Here is a 25,412-nt window from a genome sequence, read left to right on the forward strand (position 1 = left end):
GACAGGACTTTTTTGCATTCCGATGTGTTCATTGCGTTTGGTTCTCTCCTTCTTATCTGGACCATTACTTAAGCAAGATCGCATTAACAACTTGCATCAATTATACATTAGGCATCACATGACTCGGCTCAGGCAAAAGGAACCTACGTACTCATGTCTAGAGAATTTTTTTCTCTTTTTCTTTCTCGCGAGTGTTTTGCGCTTGCGTCAGACAGTTAAACAGGTAGTACAATGCGATTTTCCTTTTTCACATAAACCATTGTCTTCGATTTCTCCTGGGAGGATTGTAATGTCCAGGAGAAATTGGAAACAACAGTTAACAATTTTTTTTTTTTTTGGGGGGGGGGGGGGCGAGGGGGATAAACAAGGTGCATTATAGTTTAAGTAAAAATGGTGAATAGCCCATTTTACAGTTACAGGTGGGAACGAGGCTAGAGTTGTTTTGATGGAGCCCTTCCTGTTTTATTATGTAAATCATGTTGTTCTTATGCTAATTAGAAGTTTTAAGGCAAAAATTAAAATTGGAAAAGGAAGGAAGTTAGTATCAAAACAAGATCAACCTCAGCCTCACTTTCCCTCAGAAGCAAGGTTACTAAGCCCACAACTGTAAATGGCCTATTGCATTGCACTGCCTAGCTATCTGATGCAAAACGTCAGATATCAAGCCTTTGTTATTGGACAGATCAAATGCAATCAATTTTGAGGCTGCAACGATGCTGCAAAATAGACGCATTAAGCAATAAATAAGGATTACAGATTACAAAAGTTTGCCATTGATACCATTTATCTGATGCATCTTTGGCAATTCCTTGAGAAAAAGAAAACATTTGCTGATTTTGGCATACAATCTGTTTGCTTTATTTACATCATATTTCTTGAGTATTACTATCACTACTATCGGCGCAACCTAGAGATTACTTAGATATCTGCTAGCAGATAACTCACTGTAGGTTGCGCGCCCAATGCATGATTTCCATATCAATGTCAAACTGTGTTTCGTGCGACGATGTGTGACTTAGATGAATCCTCGTCGCAGTTAAATATTCAATTACTCTATTATTCCTTTAATGATAAACGTTATTTTAAAAACTAAAACCGATGCCGCAATTCAACTTTGTCAAATGAAGGGTTCAAATTTTTAAAAATCCTTTAAAATGTGACTAAAAAAGTGTCAGTGTAAGATTTTTATCCACTTAAGAATGACCGTAGAATATGACAATAAATACTTCAATATTTTAAATAACGCTTTACATGTTTAAATATTATACAATTTGTAACATAAATAGTAAGAAAATGGGCGACCGACGAGTGAAATATTTATCCAATGTGCAAAATGTTGACCGGTTTCATAGTTTATAAAAAAGTTTAACTTCCTACTCTGGAAACATAATATTCTGATGTTTCCTCAACACCTTACTTGTTGGTCATCTGATTGTCTAGAAATAGCTGATCACGAGATGATCACGTGACCGACTGCAACAAAAAAATGAGGACTGACGTTGAGAAAACCTCGATATATTTCGCACCGCAAAATCTCTTTGCTCTGAGTCCTTATTTATTCATCTTTTTTTTGTTCTTCTCTCTGCATTACAACCCCCTAAAACAGGGAACTAATAATTTTAAATACTGGCATAATTATCCGTAAATACTAAGGCTAAAAATGTACAAATAAATATTATATAATGGCACAATCAATTCTTACTTTAATTTATGGATTAGGTACATGTTATATATTATCTTTTATCATTTTCAACTCTTCTGTTGCTTTATCTCTTCATCTTACGGAGTCAAACATTGCCAGACTTTGTTTAATAGATTCATCCTGAAAGAGAAGTTGTATTTTGTTACGATCTCTGAAAACAAAAACCGACTTAAATCGGCCTGTTAATCTACGTTCTTATGTTTATTTCTTACTTAAGTAGGATTGATTTCAAAATGACTGAAAGTCAAAATTATTTTCGAAGGTTTATAATTCTTACACAGTGGATGCTACCTCCAAGTGCAAAACTCAACAAAATGCCATTTAAACCGGCCAAGACTGACAAGGAGACATTCAGCTAAAGAGGTATGTAAGCTTCATTTTGTAATACTTTGATTTTAGGCTCTGTTTAGTATGTTAATACAAGGCTCATAAGAGCATCAAATTGAAAGAGGAACAGAGCAAAATTCACTGGAAAATTAAACAATGATATACATAAATTCTAAAACAACAGTTATTAAGAATTATCACTTTAATTTTGAAGGAAAAAGGGGTATTTTTAAAAATTCAGTGGAATTTAGTCGACTCCGGTCCTCTTTTGTTGATCTTTATAATTATTGTAAATGACATACACAGTATTCAGCATGTCTGGGCTGCCTGTGCTGTAACTTAATCAGGAATTATGATACAGATTCTCATCCAGCCTAGAGAAACCCAAGGAAAAATTGTTTCTTGATAAAATGTCTCTCATTATTATCTCTTCCCTTAATTACTCAGTTGGTTTAGGTTTTAGACACTTAATTGAACACATGTTATTTCAGATGTAGTAGTATATACTAGTGTAATTAAACATCAAATAGCAAACTTTTACATTGTTAAAACGCTTTTAAAAATACCCCTTTTTCCTCCACATTGTTATTCCTCACTTCCAAAGTCTGTTACATATGCATGCATTTACTAAGCTATTTACATTATTTCTTACCCTCTCACATCCGTCCAAGAACTCCTCTTCTGAAATAACGCCATCTTGATTCTTGTCCATTAGCTAAAAATTGGTTAATACGTTAGTAAACAAACTTACTGTAAACCTCCTAGAATTGATACCTTTCGCATATTATACAGTGTAAGCTCCAGTCAAATAGACTAAATGCAGAAAGATTGACAAGATAACGTTTCCCTTTTTCTTTCTCTTTTTTTCTTCCATTTTGTCAAGCATTGTAGTTTGTACTTTAACTCCTTTAACCTTCTTAGCTCTGCTAATAGTATAATAATATCTAATATTTATATTGCACATTTTCTATAAAAATAATCAAATGTATAACTATTATTGTAAAAGTCTGTCAATTAATATAGATTTTTGTAATTTCTAATTTACACAAGTGCAATACAACAGTTAAACCAGTGGACTCTGTCAGAATTTTTCCCTGCTGTTACTGCTGCTGCTCCTCTATAATTTATAAAGCCGTCGTTTTTGTTATCACATAACTATTCCTTACCACAAATAGCCTCTCAACTTGTTCCTCAATACTCATCTCTTCACTACCAGCTGATGGCATGGAATCAAGTCCCATCATACAGTGAACTGAATGAACTACTGTAGCCAGCTCCTGAAAACAATGTAATCAAAATATTCAATTAGCCCAATAACCAACCAATTTGTTTTGCTGAATTTGGTGACATCTCCCCAATGTGCAAAGAAAGTACTGTCTGATAGCGCGGGGCTAGGGGATTTTGCTATCGGGCAAGTGAATTCTGTTTTTAACTTGCCCAACAGGCAAGTGATGTTTTTTGAGGAATTTGAATAACAGAAGAACTGTGAAATCAATTCTGCTAGTCAAAATGTTTTTGGAGCTAGTTGAATGACGTCTGGGCTAGTAAATGCTAGCTTCAACTTGCCCGAATGGAAAGCTGTAAAAATGATTTTCTTTGCAACCTGCATCTCCCACAGATGGGATATTGATAAATTTTGTGACACAGCTCCTTTGAAGTATCCAATATTAAAGGTGAAGGGACCTCAACCAATAATGTAATCATAAGCTAAGGGTAACACTCCCCACATGCAAGAGCTCAGGTACAGTGTAAAGTTGAGTACAATTCACAGAGTAATTGGGCTGGTAATTTCAAATGGGCCAAGGCATGTGGTAATGATGCACTAGATGCACTAGATAACAGAGCCTGCGTAGCAAGCGTTTCCAATCGAGTTATTGCGCGAAAGTTAGAGCGGAAGCAAAAAAACATTCATTTTTCTTTTTTCTTGTTCCAGTTTTCTAGACAAACCTCGCGAGGAAACGCTTGCTACACAGGCTATAGATAACCAACAAAAATAACAAATATGCCACATAATTTCTTTTCTTCTCCCTCCTACTTATTAGTCACTCAAATTGTACCAAATTTAGAAGTAAACGTACAGTACCTCTCTTGTTATCCAGCCGTCACCATTCAGATCATACAGCTTGAATGCCCATTTCATTTTTTCTTCTCTAGAGCCGTAAAGAGACACTGACAGGCCAGTCACAAAATCCTGGGGTTAATTAATTAGATACAATTACCACTAAACACCTGATTACCACCATAACAGCTGTATCTATGCACCATACCATGCTTAAATGAGACCTTTATACATATTTGTAAGTATGTAGGGGTCCTACCAAAAGAGATTCTTAGGAGATCTGTTGTGCATTCCACAAGGATACTTTTTTGGAGAACAGCTTTGCAAATGATACAGAGTATAATTATTTGTGACATGCTTGCCAGCAACTACAACTGTCTAAATCACCACATTTTAGATTAAAATCAGTTGCATTCACAAATGGCCTCTACAACTGGTAAAAAATTGACAGTTGTCAAAGGTCAAACAAATTCCAATATTTTATGCAATATTATTCTGACATGTACCTCAAATGAAACTTTTCCATCTCTGTCTTGGTCAAAGACATTAAATACATGATTTGCATAAAGGCTTGAATCTGGAAGGAAGACAGCACGATGTGAATATTATCAAACACACTAGTCTTGTTGTATTGCTTAGCAGTCACAGTTATATGAGCTGTCCCATCACTATGGGGAAAATGTCACTCAGGGTGCCTGCTTATTTGCAACTCCAGACCAGCTATACAATGCTAGTGTTTGCTGTTCAAAACACTCCAAAACAACTCAACTCAAATGCTTTTCAAAAGAGTTCAAAAGTTTATACCTGAGAAACAATTTAAAAAGGATACAAAAAGTACAATTTTCAAGTAATCCTACATTATTTTCCTCTGTTTTAATTTTAATAAATTGGCACTAATTCATTGATTTTAAAGTATGTACACATTCATGTAGATCCTTTTTCAGTGCATGATTTTCTATTTTTATATTAATTTATGTAAATATTTTATTGAGCATCATGCTGATTTATAGATAGCTTAAGGGTAAATATCATTTTAATGCCAGTTCATTTCTTTTTTTCATGACATTTTTACCTTCAGTTTAGACATACCTCCATAAGGAAAAAACTGGGCATAAATTTTCTTAAAAGTGTCTTTATCAACTGTTCCATTAGGGCATTCCTGTCACAATAAAGCATGATATTAATACAGACCTTTTATTTCAAAACTCTTCAGAACATTAGCACATAATAATTAATTAATTATTTCTTTATTATTTGATTCTTCTTCCTCTCAAAAATTTTTATGTGCATATATGCATGTAAAATAATTAACCTTTTTAAAATAAATTTAAATAATTTAATTCTTTGCTATTGTCTAGCATTTGTGATATTATCAAGGAGTTAAACAGGAAAATAGTTTTTTACACTGGGAAATCACAAAAGAAAACAGTACAGTGTACAGTCTCGAACTTCCAATAATTCATTCTATTTTGATATTTAAACATACATGTAGCTGTTCCATTTTTACAATATCACACTTTTTAACTATGTTTACCTGGCTGATTAGGTTAACATCATAAAGCTCAGGGTTTTAACTATGATTTTTATTTTTATTACTACATTAATCATACAATATATTATTGTAACCACAGGGACCACATCTATAAAATGCCATGTTGCTATACAGTGATACATGGTAGCTGTGGTACTTATTTGGCTTTGACTGTTTTTAGAGATAACTGAACTTTTTAAGCTATTTCAATATTCAGAGATTTCATTTTACTTCGTCGGAGACTGAGAAGCATATGCTATTGAGGCATAATTTTGAGGAAAGAAAAAATTAATACATATGCCTGTGTACTTACATTTTTAAACCCTCTATACATTCTTTGCAACTCCTCTCTTGAGAATTTTGTATTTGACATCAGCTCATCAATACCCTCAACTCTGACTCCGAAATGGAGACTTGATTCCTCATTGCTGTGGTCTAAAAATACATTGTTGTTGAAGAGCTTTAATAATTTATTGTGCAGCCAATAATTAATGCATTGTTTAAAAACTTCATTTGGTTGTTGTGGTTCAGCCTGGAAGGAGAGTTGAAATAATGACAATGCTATGTATCCCGTTCAACTTTCTCTAATCCATCTACTAAAACAGAGAAAATAGAGTCCAAAAAATTATTACAAACACACAAAAAGGAATTAAGTCACTAAATACTTCTCTCTGTCAGCATACATTTTATAATAATCTTTCACATAAAATAGGTGATCAATCTTGCTATCAAAGAAACACTGGGAAAATTTTTATTTTTCAACTACCTCCCTTCCTAGTGCTGGCAGGTGAATGTATAGGCAGCTGTTCTGATACATTGTACATGTAAATGAAAAACATGGGTGAACACATACATTGTGGTGACTATGATACACAACTGTAATGCTAATGGGCAAAAAACTTCTTTTGGTGCTTTGATTTTAACCATCAAAACATTTCTTCCGCCCCCCTCCCCCTAAAAAGATATGTATTGTTTCACACATAGGTGGATACATGCACGGAGGTAGAGTAGCCTACTAAATGTACCAGAAATTATGTCCCTCCCGTGAATGTGACACTTTCTAAGAAGAAGCAAAATGTATTTACACAAAATGAAAAGTTTGTTTTATCTTTACTACAACACAGACCCCAAAAAATGGATATGGACACAGTGTACATGTATTAGTGAAGAGTTGTCCCAAGAGCATGCATGGGATAGAATTTGAGTAACATTGATTATGAAATGTTATAATCCTGAGCCTCTCTTTAATTACATGTATCAAGAAAGTTTACACGTACATGTTACACACTGTACTTTGTATCTCAAAGAAAAAAAACAAAGGAATCGAAACAAAACAGAATCACAAAACTAACAAATTTCTCGGGTGACAGAAAGGTTAAAAAAGTGCCACATACACTGTAATTCTTTGTAAGACTTTAAATATTGGACAGTTGTGTTAAGTATTAAGCAACAGTTCATTCCCAATTCAAATTTTATTGAAACCACTGTCAGTTAGAAATAGAACTCCACTGTTGACAAAGAGTGAAGTACATTTTAGGCTAGGGAATCATTTTTTTGCAAAAACAGCAACTAAAATGCGTGTTGGCCAAACATCATAGGAACATGTACACTGTACAAAAACAACAGCTTATAAAAAGAAATACATGTTACAGCAAAAGTGAAAATCAGTGCCGACCAGCAGGTATAGCTAATAAAAAATTTATACAACTTTACATTTACATAAATGAAATAATAAAATAAAAATAAATAAAATCAAAATGTTTTTGAATGAATATTTTGGTTGGATTCATTTGACACATACACAAGTATATGCATAACCATCACATTTGCTATTGAGCTTTTGAACTTAAACACAATAACAATTTCCCAGGGGAAATGTGACGGCTGTACACATATACTGCAAATAAATGATCCACCATTGGTCTTTGCATTTGAAAAATAAAACAGTAAATGATTAGTTTGATTTCCCACAGGAAAAATGGTTTCTAAATTAGAATAGAAGTAAATTTAGTAACTAAATTAAAAGTTACATAGTGGTAAATGAAGTACGTTACTTTTTTTTCCCCTTAGATTTGCTTTTGTCTGTAATTTTATAAGGCAATCTGCCTTCTAATTCTAATGTTCTTTCATGAAAGTTAATTTACAAAGGTGAGGTTCATCACTCTAAAAAAATCAAACATGATAACGTATTCTAAAGTGGAAATTGCATATGGCTCTTTACATTTTCCCAGAAAACATGTACATACATTTCTCTGGCTATTAAAGGAAAAAAATATATTAATTAATATGTAGTTAGAACAAAAGAAATAATCCACCACCAAGATTTTCAGAGGTTTTGCAAGAATTGATGTTAAGGTATAGAATTATTACAAAATGCACATGTTGTGTTCTTTTCTTTTTTTCTCTAAAACGAGATTAAATGAAATTGTAGCAATAGTGACTTGTAGACTCAATTTACACCACTCAGGTTCAAAATCATGAGATTGTAGAGTATTTTAGCCACAAAACTGATATGTGAGCATGGCATTACAATCTGATATGCCGACTGTTGTTGCCAGTGAGCAAGCACACAAGTCTTTTGCTGTACAATAACACCTGAATGACAAAGACTAATACTACTTCCATGATAGATCTGTATATTTTCTGGAAACAAAATGACTTGTTTATAGGGGACACATTTTGCGTGATTTAATTTATACATCTTATTTAAGCAGGTATTGAAGCTATAAATTATGAATACATGCACACCAGTTTTCATGTATTCCCAAGAGAACTAAAAATATATATACAGTCATTTTTTCATACTGTATATCAGTCTGATGTTCCTCAGAAACATGACATTTTAAACTCTTGAAAACTGCTAAAGAGCTTTAAATAAGGATGAAAACATTCGCTCCAAAAATTAACCCTTACAAGCAAATACCAACACTAGAGTAAATTTTGATAAAGGATCTTTGGTGCTAACATAGTATCCTTGCGAAACTCTGCTTGCAGGGAAATATGGGTTTAACAATTCATATATAAATAGTGTTGATCTTTTGTTTGATAATTTCGCAATTGGTCTTCATACGTACAAATAGATAGGGCATCTGGCATGACGAATCAAATTAACACATAGAGACATGTTTACAGAGCAAACTTGGCATCACTTTTTGTGTTACTCAAGGCTCTAAAAAAACCTAAATGCAATCGTGCGCTCTCACAGGTAGAAATTGCGCCAAAAAAAAAAATAGCCTACAAAATTGGTTCTTTTCTACTAAGCTTAAAAATTCGGAGGCATAAGCTTATCATGTTGAAAGTTAGAAATTAGCTAAAGCAGGCTAAAGTAGATGTAAATTATTGTTTGGAGATACGCCAATCCTTTCGCCGGAACGTATGACAATCTCTCTCTCTCTCTCTCTCCTCAATCGACTACTTTCGAGAAGAAAAAGGAAACCCAACTTACCATGAGAAGAAGATGTATGATCGCTTTTTGATTCGAGTCCTCTCTTACCACCTTTGCGTCGAATGCCTAAAAGGACATAATAGACAAGGAAGGCAACTCAGTTATGTCAACAAAAAAATCTCCAGGTTTTAATAAACATCTCTTACTTAGAAGCCTGCTTGTTTTTCCTAAATCTTGACCCATTTCTCAAGACATCGGCACTTGCTTTCAAGGCAAAATAGGAACCAAAACACATCAAAGAAACCTTTTCTGCTAAAATAATGAAATTATTTTAAGAGGGTAACACATTGCGCATGACACTGCTTTGTTTTGTAGAGACCGCTGGATGACTTGTCGCAACCTGCTTAGCCTGTGCCAGGCTCTCAGATAGTACAGTGGGAACGTATTAAAACGAGCAAAGCGAAAATAAGACTAGCACGACTTGGGAAAGGGGGCGGTGGCGGCGGGAAAAATGGGAGAGAGAGCCTGTTAGCATTTCTTTAACGACCCTCTTCCGCCCATTTTTGTCACGTCCGGATTCGGCTGTCAAAACTGTTAACACTTCAGTTAGCTACAATCATTCTCAAGTTTCTCGCGTGAGCATTGCACGCGACGCGAATTCCTTGTGCGATGTGTGGAAATTTATGTCTTCGAATTCGTTATCCTGTGAGAGCATCCGTTTTTTTGGCCCTAGTTTATAGCAATAAAAGGGGGCGGTAAGTTTTTTCCTCTGATGGGTATTGAGGTTATGCTCTGGAAGGTTCTACATTGTCACTGAGCAAATGTGACTTTAGCCGCTTGTTTCACAATGAGAGGTCATGGCACAAAAATCGATTTACTACGGCGTTGGTTTCTGGTCGGCAGGATTTGCCCTCTGATGAGAGAGCATTTTCTTTGACCTCTAATTAGAAGCGTAAAGTTTTTAATTGCGGCTGAATAAGGGTTTTAATTTTCTCCAAAGTGCCTTCTGGATCTGACTAACTAAGTGATTTTCTTTAGTCCGTGAATTAATGTAATATTTTTCTGCAATGTTGTATCACGCTGGGCCCAGCTCGTTAGTTTTCTTTGCAGAATGTTAAATTATCACGGATAGTGATTTACAGATCCAGAATTATAAGAATGAAGTGCAGCTTAAACTTAAGCTACATCAACTAAGGAGAATTGCATTGTGACTTAGTAAACTCCAGCTTGATAGTGTTTCTCTGAAAATAGTGTGAGTCTTTTGACTGGAGCGCGTAGTTTCTCCCTTGGTAATAGCGGAATATAAAGCTTAACAGTCTTTGGACTGTTTTGTTATTGCCACTTTGTGATCAACCAGGACTCCGGATTACCGAAAACAATTTCGCACTTTCCTTCTCTCGCTTTCTTCGCGTCCTCCTTTCCCTCTTCACCGATGCCAAATAGTTGCGGCCGGACATCCAAGCTTTTTCAGTTGTTCCACTTGGTCTCGCATTATAGATATCAGCGGCGAAACGACTATTATCGCAGAGTTTTCTAGGATTAGAGGAGTTTTAGCCAAGCGTGGGAATAGCTGAAAGAATAAACTTTCGCCGAAACCGGTGGGCATAATACCGAAAACATCTTTACCGCGAGCCAAGTCGCAGACACTCGTCTAAAGCACAAGACAACGCGGATTCATGAAGATCACACGGGCGATTCGCGTTAGCCATCTTGGTGATGACAAACTAATGACCACGCTACTAGGTGATGATGTTAACTGTCACAATTGACCAATCAGAGGGTATATCAGGAGCTGATATACCGGAACAGGCCGTTAAAAAAATGCGTACAGGCTCCGCCGCCCTGTCTCTCCCCAGCCCTTGCGCGTTTTTCTCATTTCTTATTACTGAACGACTTTCCACCACCATCTCGGAGCCTGGAACAGGCTACAACCTGCTTCGCAGGCTACTTTCATTTAATTAGAGGCAGCCTTAGTAAGTCATTCAAGGACATATTCTATAGATTTCTTGGGGGTTTTTTTTATATAGATTATAAAAAGAATCATACTTGATCTTCTCATTTTCTATCAGGCTTGTTCATTTTTTCTCACTGATTCCTGCTGATTCATAGTTTAGTATTTTATTACTAGTAAAGCTTATTCTAAACACTATGCGATAAATCGCCCCATGTAAGGGAATCCGGATTCCGGAATCCAGGAATTTTTGGCTCGTGGAATCCGGAATCCTGGGCTTTGGAATCCGGAATCCAGCATTAGGAATCCGGAATCCTTCTAAAGATTGGAATCCAGAATCCAACTTACTAAAGATTCACTCCAGATTGGATTGAGCTACTCGCTCGAAAGAAAAACTATCTATGGAAAGCCTCCCCAGGGTATATGCCTCAACGTGATGACATACAGTGTAATATCGGCATATCTGGTGTCAAAACCATACTTAACGAGCTCCATATGAAAGGTCAAGCTCACGGTCAGCGAGGGAACCCTTGCTTATGAGCGGCTGGCAGGATCACAAAATTCGGGGGTTTTCGAGGGAATACAGCGCAGCCTTTTTAAGGTATAAATTGGATTGTTCTGAATAGCTTCAACCTCTGTTTGATTCTTTGTTGTTCACTCTCTTCGATGAACTTAAAAATCAAAAACGAGTTGACCTGGCATAGGACCGGAAAAGGTGCACATGGGGTGAAACTTTTCTTGAACGTTCCTGGTTCTGCTGGTTCACAATTGAAAATAAACGTCAACTTTCAACATTTTACCAAAAGAGAAAAAAATTCACAGTCTCCTAGTCCCTAATTTGGTCCTAGCAGTTTCGGTGAGAACAGTTTCATGGTTTCGATAATCTATATTTCAGAAATAAGCTAGGTACTGTCAGAACCGTACCAATCAGCTGTCACTAAAGTAATCACGTGCAAGGACGCGTGAAATCTCGCCACCTCATCGATGAGACGAGTTTGAAGTTTGTTGTCTGTTGGATTTTTCTTTTCTACGTCATTAAAAAAAAAGGTTATGGGAAAGCACAAGCAAAATAAAAGGCTGAGAGAAAAAGGTACGTGTAATTCTGTGTTGTGAAATTTTATACCAATTTTTAGGTGACTGATAGATCTAAACGTGCCAAAGGCAAAGCTGTATGATTTTTCGTTTGTGTCGATCTGTGGATTGTAAAGTGGCGGTAAGCAAGTCACAAACATGAACGAAAGATTGATTTTTTCGCAATCATAATTGAATGTGATATGAAGTTTACGTCGTCCGTGGAGAAAATATCGTATAAATGAGCGCTATATGGTCGTAAAACGCTAAAAACGAGCCAACGCGTCAGAAACGCTCAAGTCTCTCTTGATCTCTCAATCATCTCAGGCTCGGTCGAGGAACAGACGGATTTTTCATGTTTTCTTTCTCCAGTTGTGCCCCTGAATAGGCCTCGTTCACATTGAGGTCGCTTTTGGAAATTAGACTGATCTGAGATCAGTTTAGCCCGTTACTTTTTTTCTGTTTGAAATGGATCCTAGAGACCCCAGACCATCTCAGAGACCCAGATCTCTTACTGACGAAGCCGAAGATCTGGTCAAATCCGATTACTGCCTGTCAGGAATGTGACAGGCGATGAAAGAGCGCATGCTTGAAATAAATCCTCAATTTTCGACGTGTTAAATAACGAATTTGATAGAGCCGTGAAGTTTTTTCTAACAAAACGTGGTTATACGCACATCTTAAGTATGAACCAACTAATTTTTTGTTGTTTTTGTTCTTTTTAACATCAAATTCAACGTGACAGTTAGTTTGAATTTCATTATCATTGTGCTCGCTAAGACCTCAAAGCAGTACGCGTCAACTTCTACGCGAGAATTTTTTTACCCTCTTCAAAAGTCTTCATTGACACGGGGAGAGAGTTTTAAAAAGTCTTAAAAGATAAAAATAGTTTTTCAAGTTTTATTGAGACGGAAAACTATTCCTTAGTGAACAGAACCAAAGACTTTGCAAAGAATGAATTGCACACGCCACAGCGTATGTTTATTTGGCCAGTTACTAATAAAACGAGAAACTAGGCAAAAAGAGCCAAAACGACATAAATGATCAACAACGATCAAAACTAATAGACAAAAGATCCACAACGACCCAAAACAAGTTCCACCCTCCTAGGAACGTCGGTTAAAATTGATTAAATAATAAATATTTCACTGCTTTTTCATATCCGGAGTGAAGGATGATCTGTATGGTCTTTTAATACAAAAAGACTTTAAAACAAAAGGATAACAGGCGAAATCTGGGCGTTGCATGCATTTTTCTATCAGCATGGCTGAAAATAGCGTTCACAAAAGTAGACTAAGTGAAGAATAGAGTCCTGAGGTCAGTCTCACTCTCTACTAATCACTAACCAGCTGAGAGATCCTCCATCCCCATTTACAAGGAGATTTGGATTAGATTAATCGTAGGACAAAACTTTAAATTGCGATGTCGGTGTTTCGCTACGTTTTTTTGCGGCGATGTGGTGTTTGTTATTTTTTTCTGCGGTGTTGCGGTGTAGACGGCCCCCCAATGTCCCCCTCCGTATACCATAAACCCTTACGGAACTGTAATACATTTCTTCCCGCAATTTTGTAAACCGAAAAAGAAAACAAACTTGTTATGCCTTCTAACAACGTCTTTCAATATAGCAAGATTCGAACACGAAAACGAAGTGCGAAGAAAAGCATTAAAACCGGAAAAAAAATGGAATCCAGCTCTTTTTGGAATCCGGAATCCACTGTGCTGGAATCCGGAATCCTGACCCGGAATCCGGAATCCACAGCATGGAATCCAGAATCCAAGACTGTCCTGGATTCCCTTACATGGGGCGAGATAAAGGTTTGTGTTGTGTTCTCTATCATCATCATCATCATCATCATCATCACCTTTGCTGCGAGCCCCCAAGAGAGCAGCACACTGATCTTTTTGTGCCCTTTGGTTACTTGGGTGTCCTGACGCTATTTAGGCGTTCTCTTACAATCTTGAAAATAGTTGGCTGGATGATTTTTAGCAGCAGAATCATCTAAACATAAATTTAAATGGTAACACCCTTATTGCGTATGCGCTAAGTTTCGCACATTATGACGCGCGCTAACAGCTTCAAATTATTTTCGTACGACTATGTAAACTGGCCTCTAAGGACCCAAATTACAAAGAACCCTTGATTGTATAGGACACCCTAGTAGTCCCTTATCCCACACTGTTGATTGACCCAATAATTAACAAAATGTGTATTTCAGTTCATCGTTTCTCACATGATTGTTTACTGCCCATGCCAGCACACCATCTGTAAACTCTAGTCAGTATCTCCTAATAGTAGAGCAGATATGTGCTTCAATTGTTCACTTTCTGTTAAAAGCATGAAATTTGGCATGATGATAGTTTTCAAGGCCCTAAAAAAGATAGGATATGGTGCCATCGCCAAAAAGGCCGTTAAGTGCAAAAAATAAGAGTTTTAATATGGCGGCCATTTTAAACCGGAAGTGAAATTAACATTTCCTTTAAAACGTCTGAATTTTAGCAACTTGGATAAGAAAATGTCAGAAAATGCCTAAGGCAGCTGTTTTTTCATACGAAGAGATATTATTTCAACGCAAATCGTCTAAAAAATAGAATAACGATGATATAAGTGCAGGCCGCCAGCTAGACCGGAAGTAAAACTACTAGAGTCGGAACTTTTAAGGAATGAGCTTAAATGCTAGTTTTCTTTACTTTAATATTTTCTTTAAATCTAATGTATACACTCAATTTACTATCCTCATCATGTATAATCCATCACTAAACTTGAGCCTACTTTGGCCATGATAAAGAATATCGAAGAAGAACTGGTGATATCTCGGTGACCTAATGACTTGATACTTCATGCAGACGAGTGCTTGTAATCGAAAAAAGAGTTTGGGATTGCCTTCCACGATTGTCACTCTTCTGGGCCTAGCCCTTCTTACTAGCGTACTTGACTAGTTCCACCCTCAACTTTGTAATTTCTGACAGTGGTGTGCAAGAGAGTCGCCACTCTCCTCTTAGAGACATCCAGCCCCAATCTTGCACACTAGGAACCGAGATGCTTGATACCAGTGCCTGCTGACTCCATATGTGGCCAGCATGGTTCGCCGTGCCCTTGAAATGTTTGAGTAATGCAGGCCGGGTCAAAGAAACTACTTTTGGCTTCGTCAGTTGACTGTAAAGAACTACTTTTTCTATCGTATAGAAGAACGTGTAAGGGAAAACAACTCCGATTAGAGAAAATAATCTTTTCTTGTCACATCTTGTGAATGCATGGAACGGAGGAAGTGCAAGGCAGCCTTTTTAGTAAATGCGTTAGCAATCTCGTAGGCTGGAAGGTAGCGTATATGTACATTAGCACCAAGATATATGATAGGGAAGCTAACTTGGCTTCATGGTAGAGGAGCTTCATGGAAAATGTCTTGGACACAAACAACATGGAGACTTAAAAGAAGGGAATCTGCTTTGTGATATAGCATCTGAAAAGACTGGACATCTAGCCCTAGACGACATGCGTTGCTCAATGTGCAAGGAATCCAAAAAGCACCTGCTTGTTTCGATCTTTACAAAAGAACTAGCTTTTTCCAGTTTCTTTAACTTTCTTAGTATAGCTCCTGATAGACGTTTACCCGCCCAGATCTTATTTTCAAGCTGTTCTCGGCGCCACATATTTGCCACATACTATGTCCAAGAGAATACGTTTTACATGCTCAGGGGATTAACGTAAGTGATGCACATTCGGAAAACGCTTTTTCCTTATTTTCTTGCACGTGGACTTTAGCATGATAATCAGTGCTGCTCAGTGCATGATAATTAAATGACATTCTGGGGGTGGTTACATTGAAGACTCTCACTTATGTCAAGAGAGGCACAGATTCACTTGATAGTGAAATACAGCTGAATTAAGCCGCCGCCCGGTTAGCTCCAGGTGGATAAACACCGGTCTACTGAGCGGGAAGCCGCGGTTCCAAACCCCGGCCGGACCAACTGTCACTCAGGATCTTTAAATAACTGACAAGAAGTGCTGCCTTTTTAATGTCATCTGCAAACGGTTAGACTTTCTAGTCTTCTTGGAATAAAAAAAAAGCTGTAGGCCCCATCTCACGGTCCTTGTTCATATAAAATGCTGTGGGAAGTTAAAGAACCCAGACACTGTTTCTGCTTTTTGTAAAGAGTAGGCTGAGTAGGGGACCCATTTACCTTCCAAACGGATTTCCCGGAAGCTTTTTGAAAATGGTAAACTTTGAAATGAGCAGGCGTTATCGTGAAAGCAATCTCAATCCAATATGTACATGCACAGAGTGTCATTTATACTCCTCCATAACACAAAATGATGGAGCTAGTATACCTCAAATTACTTTGAAAGCCGCAAAGCATTCTGCATTCTAGTTAATAGTGGATCAACTCTTTTAACCCTTACAAATTCTTCAAACTGGTCTCTATACATTTCCTTAAAAGGATAAGTTTAGAGAATTTGATAAAGATTAAAGGATTTTCTCTTAGGTGACAATTTTATTAATTCTAAAAACCTAATCTCTTGACCTTGTATGGATATTGTGAGTCAGGAGAAGATTGATGTCGGTCACTATTGGGACTTAAAGGGTTAAAACAAGTAAAAAGAAATAATCTGTTTTTTGGTAGTTAAATCTGTTCATATGTTTGGCCTTTCCTATGCTTAAAAATGTGAATCATTGTTTCACACCTTTTTTAAATTCACTACTGAAATGAATTGCTTTGAATGAGCTGCATTTCCATTTTATTATATAGATACTGATGAAATACCAGTATTTTTCCTTTTACTAAAGAATCATATCTTCATCGCGCGCAGTGAAGATACTATTTTTATCTTTCACGTGTGCGGATATTGGTGTCGCCATGGTTACCAACGTATTTTTTCTCTTCTTCATTAAAATTTTGACTTTTTGGAACAGAAAATATACGTATTATTGTCTTTGTTTCTCCTTTACAACTTTATATCCGAGTTTCATAACATTTTTGTGACAGGCATTTTGCCATAGGTGACCACTTTAATTGCACTATTTTACTGTTTCGAAAATGAATATTAAAAAAACTTGTGTTTTATGTTGGAATTTTATCAGTATCTATAAAATAAACCGAAACTTACATGGCCGCTTGGGGATACGAATTTTATCTTCTCGTGCTGAAAGTATCTCTCACTCGAAGATAAAATTCGTATCCCCGTGCGGCCATGTAATATCCCCTATTTATCCCGCTTTTACCTCAGGTTCTCTCATTTAAACCGCTAATTTGTAACACGGTTGACTTTTTTTATACGACATAAATAACCGAAAAAACATAGAACAAACAATTTTGTCGTCATTTTGACGTCAACATGCTAAATTTTGTGTACTTTCGGTTAGGTGATATTTACTTCCGGTCAAAATGGCGGCCATTTTAGTAATAACTCTAAAAACCGGTTGAACAGGAAAAACTTGCGATGGCACCATATCACATATTAATAGCCACGATTAGTTTATATAATAAACAATTTCATCGTCATTTTGGCTTGAACAAAAGCTTAATTTTGTGTACTTTTGGTTAGGTGTTATTTACTTCCGGTCAAAATGGCGCCCAGTTTAATTTTCACTCCAAAAACCAGTTTAACAGGAAAAATTTGCGATGGCACCATATCACATATTAAAAGTCATAATTAGTTCTCTCATTCCTGAAAATTTGGTGCTTTTAACAAAAAGTGAACAATCCGGCCCCAAATCTGCACATATCCGCCCCACTATAAAGATCGTTAACATTAAAATTACTCATCGTCACGGATAATTGCGATTTGCAGGAGGAGCCGAGGAATGTCAAAGTCATTTTTTTTTTTTCTAATTTTAAAGGCTGTTCCCTTACCGTTGACGACCTCTTTTATTTGCGCGAACTTGGAATGATGCTGGTGAGATTCCTGATTTCTCCTGCTCGGTGAAGGGCTTCTTCCTGGTAACATGTGCCTATCCTCTCCGCAGTGCGGTGATAAAGTTGAATGCTTTGCTACTACAGAGAAATAAAACAAATATGATAATTATTGTGGTGAGAATTCGTGGACAAAGTTTAAGGTTCATTAGAATTAATTTTCCAGCTCTCAGAGGAATTTGCGCAAGCAAAACCTAAACTTTTGTTAGTTATAAGGAATCCTTGAGAGCTTTACTAGCAAACAATTTATCTGACGGCTTCTTGACGCAACATACACTGGGCAGGGGCAGCCAGCAAAATCGTGAAAAACTTCCCGATAAAAGTTTTCAAACTCTGACCCTGGGTCTCCGAGGTTGTACACCAAACCTGCTCAGAAAAATGTTTGTGGTTGTTGTTGTTGTTTTTCGAAGACAAAAATGAAGAAAGGGTTAACTTTCCTATTATAGAGATCGTGTTCGTTTCGAACGGAGTCGCGCTGTTACGATTTCCTTAAGTTCAGTCCCTGTGTTACTACTCAGACTTCGGACATCAGACAGAGTCCGAAGTCTCAATTCTGAAATATGAAACTAAAGCCTGCAGTCTAACGTTATTAGTCATGAGTCGGAAGTCTGAAAACTGAGTGTCAAGTCTGAAGTTATTATTTCAAAGCTGGAAGTCTCAAGTTTGTAATCAAGGGTCAGAAGTCAGAAGTCAATGGGCAGAAATCAGTGAAATCTGCACTTCTTCCTTGGCTTTCATAGTAAAAAGAGAATCACAGTGGGCCGCAGTTTCTCTAGGGCGCTTGGAACCTGATTTGAAAGCTTTAGTGGAAAAGGTATTTGGCGTCAAGACAAACGAGCCCCATTAGAAATTTGCTTTGGTTATGTCAATCAAAAAGTGTCCGCCCCAATAGTCTTTTTCTCTACCCATCCCAGTCGTTCGTCACCTTCAAAACCCGCGAATCAGTAGCGAATATCGTGTGAATATCGCTTTCACTGCACCTAGACTATCAGAGTCGACCATTTGATCGCGCTCTTCTACGTAACGCCGTTGGAAGCGAGGCTGTTATCAATGACCTTCATCACCAGTCCCACACGCAGCCGCATAACAAGACAAAACGGTCGCATGGTAGATTGTTGCCGGCAATCAAACTGGTGACAGTTTTTTGTAATAGGCAAAATACAAAGTGATGTGTTTTTGTTTTTGCCTCTACATACAGATATACTGAAATTACAACATTTACAGTAAAGAAAAAACAGGTGGTAATTCCACCTTGTTTTAAAGGCAGAAGCATTTATTGTTTTAACGAAAAAATAGAGATGTTTCGATCCAATTGCCAAAACAAACGCCTTCATCTAACTAAAATAAATAAGAGTTAGGTGGGTTAAAACGGTTTGCGAATATTATATATTCGCTTAGAATTTTACAAAAAGATTATTATGCGTTTTAGGGAAAACGATCAAACAAACAGTCTTATATTATTTTTTAGAGCGAATATGATAGTGCACAATTTAAGAATTCATTGAAAACTATAGACTAATTTTAAATGACTCTAATTAATTACTTATAATCCCTATAATATGAATTCACCCAGCTTACAACAAGATTTGTATTTGCAAGAAAGTGAAGTGTCATAGTTTGAACTTCTAAATATTGTTTGCGCGGGTGAAATCATTGTCAGATAACACGCTTGCATTTGCAAAATAAATTCGAAGCATCCTTCACCAAATCAGAATCGTTTTCTGTAAGATCTTCATGGATGATATACTGGAAAACCTGGCTCAAGACTGCTAACTACGATTGACAAAAATTGGTTTGCTAAGGAAAAAAGTTCATCTAACGTACTATTTCTGGTAATTTTTAATACTCGATAATTAACTGTCACCAAATATTTCATGAGAAAGCTAGCTAGATCGAATCGAGTCGATAACAATTAATCCCTTTTCTAGCTATGAAAAGTGCTATACTTCGGAGATTTTAACTTTAAATGCTCTTTACTGATGCAAGAAGAGACGGGAACTGAACTTCACAGTGGTAACTATGACATAACTACAAGCAACTCGAGGCCTCAATAAAAATTTTACCCTTAATGTGAAAAATTTTAAACGACGAATAATTTCGATATGTGTATGCGACAAAACCGTACCTTGAAACATTGTTTTGTCCGAGCTTCCAGCATTACCCATGCCTTTCCATCATGTCGACTACCGAACGTCTTTAACTACACCACAGATTTAGTCAAACCAGCTCTCATCAATATTTCGCTGGTTCTGTTTTCGCTCTTTCTGTGCCCACTTTGAATTAAATCAATAATTAAAGACTTTCGAGCAGGTACTCACGAAAAGATTTTAACATAATTAGCTCGATAGGAAACCATGGTGACATGCCAGCTGGCTGGTTGATCGCTATCGTTAAAATACAAACTCCTAGGATAAAGAAACTGGTATTTCCACGAAATCCTTCTGTACATGGAACTGCTTTTCTCTGATTAATTTTTATTTGTTTACTATTTTGTTTTGGCAGCAATCTTATTTCAGTCAAAATAGTTTAGAGGCCAATAGTCTTTAAAAATGATGCAACTCGACATAGCTTTACTGACAAAAATTAGCTGAAAGTGGCGAAACAATCTTTGTAATATAAATGCAGGAAATATGCTACAACAGCTGTTGTAATATAAAACAAAAAAGCTGAAAACGGGGATAATTTTTGAGGAAACTTGGAAACGAGTTGAATATATCTCAGTTTACAATTGTTTTGGTTGAAAGTCAGTGTAAGCTTGCACTAACTACAGTGTATATCATCGACAAACAAAGGCTGGCATTAACCGCTAAGTTCTCAAATTAGGTCAGATAAACTTACGTGGGAGGAATCCGGGTAGCACAAGTTATTCTGGGTTTTTAGTATCCTTGCACTTGAGCACCCTTTCGATAAAGAGCAATTCATATTCTATTTTAGAAAGAAAACGCCATTCAATACCTTTTTTTGGCAAGAATAGGAAGCTCATTTTCACTTCCAGACGTTCTATCAGTGGCAGATGAAAGTCTAGCATGTAAGTGTTCTCAAATAAGAGACAGCAGACGATAATCTGCTTCACTTTTAGGGTGCGCGATTTTGGGCAAAGGTGGAATCCGCGTAGTTTTTCAGCTGCGAGGGAACTGAACACGTAAAAAAGGTAGATTATTAAAGGAAAAGACACACACGAGTCAAAGGCCCACACGGCCGGAGCTTATTTCCGGTTTCGGTAGTATGAACCAAGCCTGGAGTATTGCTATTCCCCCCTGGACGGGATACTAGTCCATCGCAGGGTTACCCCCCGGCAGTATATATGTCGCCGGTACCCATTTATACACGTAGGTGAAGAGAGACAAAGTGGAGTAAAGATCCTTGTCTAAGGAAACAACTCAACGGGCGAGGCTTGAACCCCGGACCTCCAGAGGCCACACACGCCTCCACTATGACGAAAAAGTACATATGTTAATGAAAGGTGAATTCAAGGAAAGGACCAAAGCAAGACACTAGAAGAACTCCCCATCGCAAATTGTGACTGGGACATCGGACAGGGACCCATTATGAAAGGAGGTTAACTGACAAATTAAATTTTAATTGTACCCTTTATTGTTTTTTCACCGTTCTCGTTACCTTCGCCGCTTAAGGTGATGTTACACGGGACGATTCGCAACGACGATTTTTAGGACAACAAGGCGTTGCAATGTTAGAACAATTTTGTAGCAATTCGTTATGTTGTAACATGTTCGATATGCTAATTTTGACTATTTGGCCCTTAAAAACATCAAGGCTGGCAAACCAAGCTCTTGGATATGTCAAACAGCTGCACGCTTTTTACCCTTTTTTAAGGTCAAAAACCTGAACTCGCTGGATAAATCTACTGAAAATCTGGGCGGATGTACCATCTACAGCACCTGTCTCATGTGCGCCGGTGAAGTCTTGAAGGCGAGAATCTCTATCTTGTATATCGATGATGCATCTCAAAACTCAATGTATGACCTCAACTTTTGATCAGATGTCAGCCCAGATTACTGCAAACCCGTCTGACATTGTTACGTTATCTGAAGCTCAAAGGCCAAATCAGCTGCTCCTTAATCATGCTTCTATACTTGGGTTTGTTGCCACGTATCGCAATCGAAATGTGTGCAGTGTGATTTCTACTGACCCGTTTTTGGCTACGCACGTTAACGAACATAAATTTTAATCACGTGAATAAAATAGAGGCAGGATAAAAAGTGCTGAGCTTAGACGAGAAGTTGAGCGAGGTTCAACTTTTACGCTTACGAGCGACCTTTGATGCATTGCCTCCATTTTATTGGCGAACGTACATTTTACGCACGTACGCAGGTAAAAATTACGTCACACTGGGAATTAACGCTGAAGGAGGAGGGTCGGTGCATATATTAAGTAAAGTGTTAGTTTTGAGAAAAGGTTTGATATTGAAGATTTAGAGCCTTTTTTTGAGCGCTTATGGCTTATAACAAGTTTTCTGGTAAGAAGAGGAATAGCAAACTCCTGATTGGTACAATGTATCACTTAGAACGTATCCTCGACACAAAAGTATGGCTGGATAAATTTGATGATCCTCTATCAACAATGACATCATCTTGGGCTGGAATTTAATCAGTGACTGGGGGAATGAATATTAACCTGGGCTGGGTTGTTCAAAGTTAGGTTAAGACAACCCAGCCTGTTATTGTGAAATTTTAATTCAAATTTAAAGGTTTAAAAAGCATATTAAGCTTAATTCGCTTTGGCTACAATTTGATGATTCGAAGATCTAAAAAAAAAGCAAATTCGTCCGAGAAAATGCTTTTGAACAAAAGTAAAGGAAACTCAAATTAAAATTTAACCCCAGGTTAGCGCTAATCGGCCTTTGAACAACTGGGCCCTGTTGGATCTGACATCCAAATGCCGCGCTGTCATGCAGTACAGAGATATCTTACAGGCACTGAACTTGACGCAGCATTATGATTACGAAACCAACTCATGTTATCCCTACCTCTAAATACGACCGTATTATCTCCAATGAGGCATCGAGGGTTGTTCATTCTGATGTGCTGCCCTCCCCTTCTATAAATGATCATGACGTCGTTTATGCAATGGTCAATGTTCTTGTCATGGCATACGCACCCTGTAACAAGTACATCCGTAATGAGAGATAATCCACTGAATCTGCGTTCAAAAACAAGACTTCTCCACTTTACCTCTGGATACAATTTATGGTGTAGAATCACCCGACGATATGGTGGTCATATTAAATTCTCTCATCATTGAGATCGGCATGCACCACCAAGGAAAATTAAAGTCACCCGACTCCACCTGCCTATATCCTAGCCCCAGACCCATTCGAGCCGACCCAGATAAGTTGAATCGTCGTTTCATCTCGAAAGCACAGAGAACTTTAGGTGCCGTATCAGACACGGTCAGTAGAAGTAGTGAATTTGGTAAACACCATTCCTGATCCTAACGGACATCCTTAAGGTATCCGGTGGAGAAGTGAAGAAAGAACAAAGTCAAATTCGATCAGACTGTTCCAGTAAAGTATGTCAAACTCGTTAGTGACCTACTCATGAGTCCTCTCAAACACACATGCGTACAATATTGATGCCGCCAATGTTCTTTCACTATTACTGACATAAAGAAACATACAGAAGTATGAGGGAGAGGGTGAATCTTGCTTCCCCTGTCTCAGTGAGCCAAGGAAGTCTGGCCTGAAGAGGATTAACATAGGATTTCAAAATCCTACGGAGGATTGGGACAAGAGGGGTGGTGGGGGTGTTTAATAATGCCAGTAGAAATCGGGCATCAGGAATTGCTTTGGCCTGTTTAAATCAGCGGTTGCGGATGAATGTTACCAAAGTGGGGACGTTTGTACGATTCAGTGGACTATGGAAAATATATGGGGACGAGTTTTATGGAAGAAATGGGCTTGACAGAGCCACTTTCTTTCTTATCAATAACAAAGTATCAGTGTAGTATCTGTACTGCTTTTGCATCACAGTGTTGTAATAATTATAACCCGAGCGAGATACAAAACCGTTCTTGGTATTATTAATGAAAGCGATATTTTCATTCCCCCTGATGAACTTAACACAAGGCAATAAAACTTTTATGAAATTTAAAATAGCTCTTGCGGACGCACAGAACGGCTAGTAATCGACTGAAATTGTTCTTTTAGCAGAACACAATTCAATTATTAGCTTTCACTAAAGCAGATTTTGCACAGTTGCTTCAACGTGGAGGTCGCCAAAGTGAATTCGCAATGTTCGATCACCTGCCGTTTACTCGCCTTTATAGTTCTACAAACCAACAGTATGACCACCTGATCTTTATTGTCGTTTCAACTGTAACTTATCCGAATTAGCGCTCTTAATATCCTGCGTAGCATTTCTAAACAGTTTTTTTTCTTTGAAGCGCTCGCTCAAGGACCTGATGTGACCTAACGAAACGACTGCCTCTCTGAGAATTAGAACTTGATCCAGACTATATTACAAAAAATCGAGTCAGAGTTTCTTTCCGCTAAATGTTCGTGCCCATGCTTTTCGGACATCGAGTTTAGGATGAGTTCTCATGTTGAACGCTAAAAAGACACGAAATAAGCCATTGGTGGCATTCAAATCAAGGTAACAACCACAATTCAAATCAAATTGTATTCCGATTTCAAAAAAACAAATGTTTGAATTATGGAGGGGGTTGAATCCTTCCCCAGTAAGTAACCGAATCGATGATCAGGAACTTAGATATGACATCAAATTCTTGCGGGAGAGAACCCTGCATTTTTAATTTGGTCCAGTCGAGAAGATTTTTTTTTTTCGTGGTTTCGGCTTGAGACCAATGCCAAAACATCTGGCCGGTATCCAGGCCAGGGTTTGCAGGGAATGGCATAGAAACAACATATCATAGATGGTAAACACACTTACAACGGCCACTGCCCTTGAAAGCCGGTTCTTCACTTCGTCTACTATGCCTTGCAAACTTGACAGGTCTTTGGGGGGTACTGGCTGTTTCTTTGCACGTGATAGTTTTGCCATTGACTTTGCAATCTTTTCTTTGAAGCTGGAAAAACTCTTCGGTAGAGTTCAAAGTGTCGCTTCTTTGAAACAAAAAGGGGATCAAGGGCTTAATCAGTATCAGTGGTCATCTATTTAGGGGGAAAATTCATTTCAGCATCAGTGGGAACCACTGATACAATTTACGCTTTTGTGATGGCCTCCTCGTCTTGAACAAAACGAAGATGTCGCTGGCTTATAGTTGGTTAGCCGGGTAAAGGTAATACCTTGAGTATTTTTTAAACAATTTTGAAACTGTACACAGTTTAAAGTTATAAATGAGACTTAGACGCCGTGCACACCACAGTAATGCATTTTGGTCTGAAAATGCATACATTTCGCTGCGTGTTGGCCTTCCGTCCACACTAATACCTTGAGGGTTTTCATCAAAAACTCATCGATTTGAAAACGCTCTTGAAATTGGACAAAAACAAAAACT

General features: G+C 37.5%; 1 protein-coding gene across 2 annotated transcripts; it reads right to left on the minus strand.

Moving 5' to 3' along the window:
• Positions 1-630: 630 nt before the first annotated feature.
• Positions 631-20,201, minus strand: LOC140933288 (neuronal calcium sensor 1-like). 2 transcript variants are annotated; one of them, XM_073382821.1, is made up of 10 exons: positions 20,062-20,201; positions 17,877-18,017; positions 9,065-9,130; positions 5,933-6,054; positions 5,178-5,247; positions 4,595-4,665; positions 4,113-4,220; positions 3,196-3,306; positions 2,682-2,744; positions 631-1,822 (listed from the first exon to the last, which is right to left on the minus strand). In XM_073382821.1, the coding sequence occupies exons 1-10, from the start codon at positions 20,099-20,101 to the stop codon at positions 1,775-1,777; spliced, it is 840 nt and encodes a 279-aa protein (XP_073238922.1). In that variant the 5' UTR covers positions 20,102-20,201; the 3' UTR covers positions 631-1,774. The 2 variants fall into 2 exon arrangements, with proteins under 2 accessions (XP_073238922.1, XP_073238923.1); XM_073382822.1 differs by lacking the exons at positions 17,877-18,017; positions 20,062-20,201 and adding an exon at positions 9,211-9,336 and having other exon boundaries at positions 636-1,822.
• Positions 20,202-25,412: the final 5,211 nt, after the last annotated feature.

Source organism: Porites lutea, chromosome 4, assembly GCF_958299795.1.
Source record: "Porites lutea chromosome 4, jaPorLute2.1, whole genome shotgun sequence".
Taxonomy (NCBI): Eukaryota; Metazoa; Cnidaria; class Anthozoa; order Scleractinia; family Poritidae; genus Porites; species Porites lutea.

What these genes read in the sequence shown, in the direction of transcription:
- LOC140933288 (XM_073382821.1), bottom strand. Translation starts at nt 20,101, where the DNA reads ATGGGTAATGCTGGAAGCTCGGACAAAACAATGTTTCAAG. An exon ending in TCATACATCTTCTTCTCATG is followed by an intron (nt 6,055 to 9,064) that starts GTAAGTTGGGTT and finishes ATGTATTTTTAG; the next exon opens with ACCACAGCAATGAGGAATCA. An exon ending in ATGGAAAAGTTTCATTTGAG is followed by an intron (nt 4,221 to 4,594) that starts GTACATGTCAGA and finishes AATTAACCCCAG; the next exon opens with GATTTTGTGACTGGCCTGTC.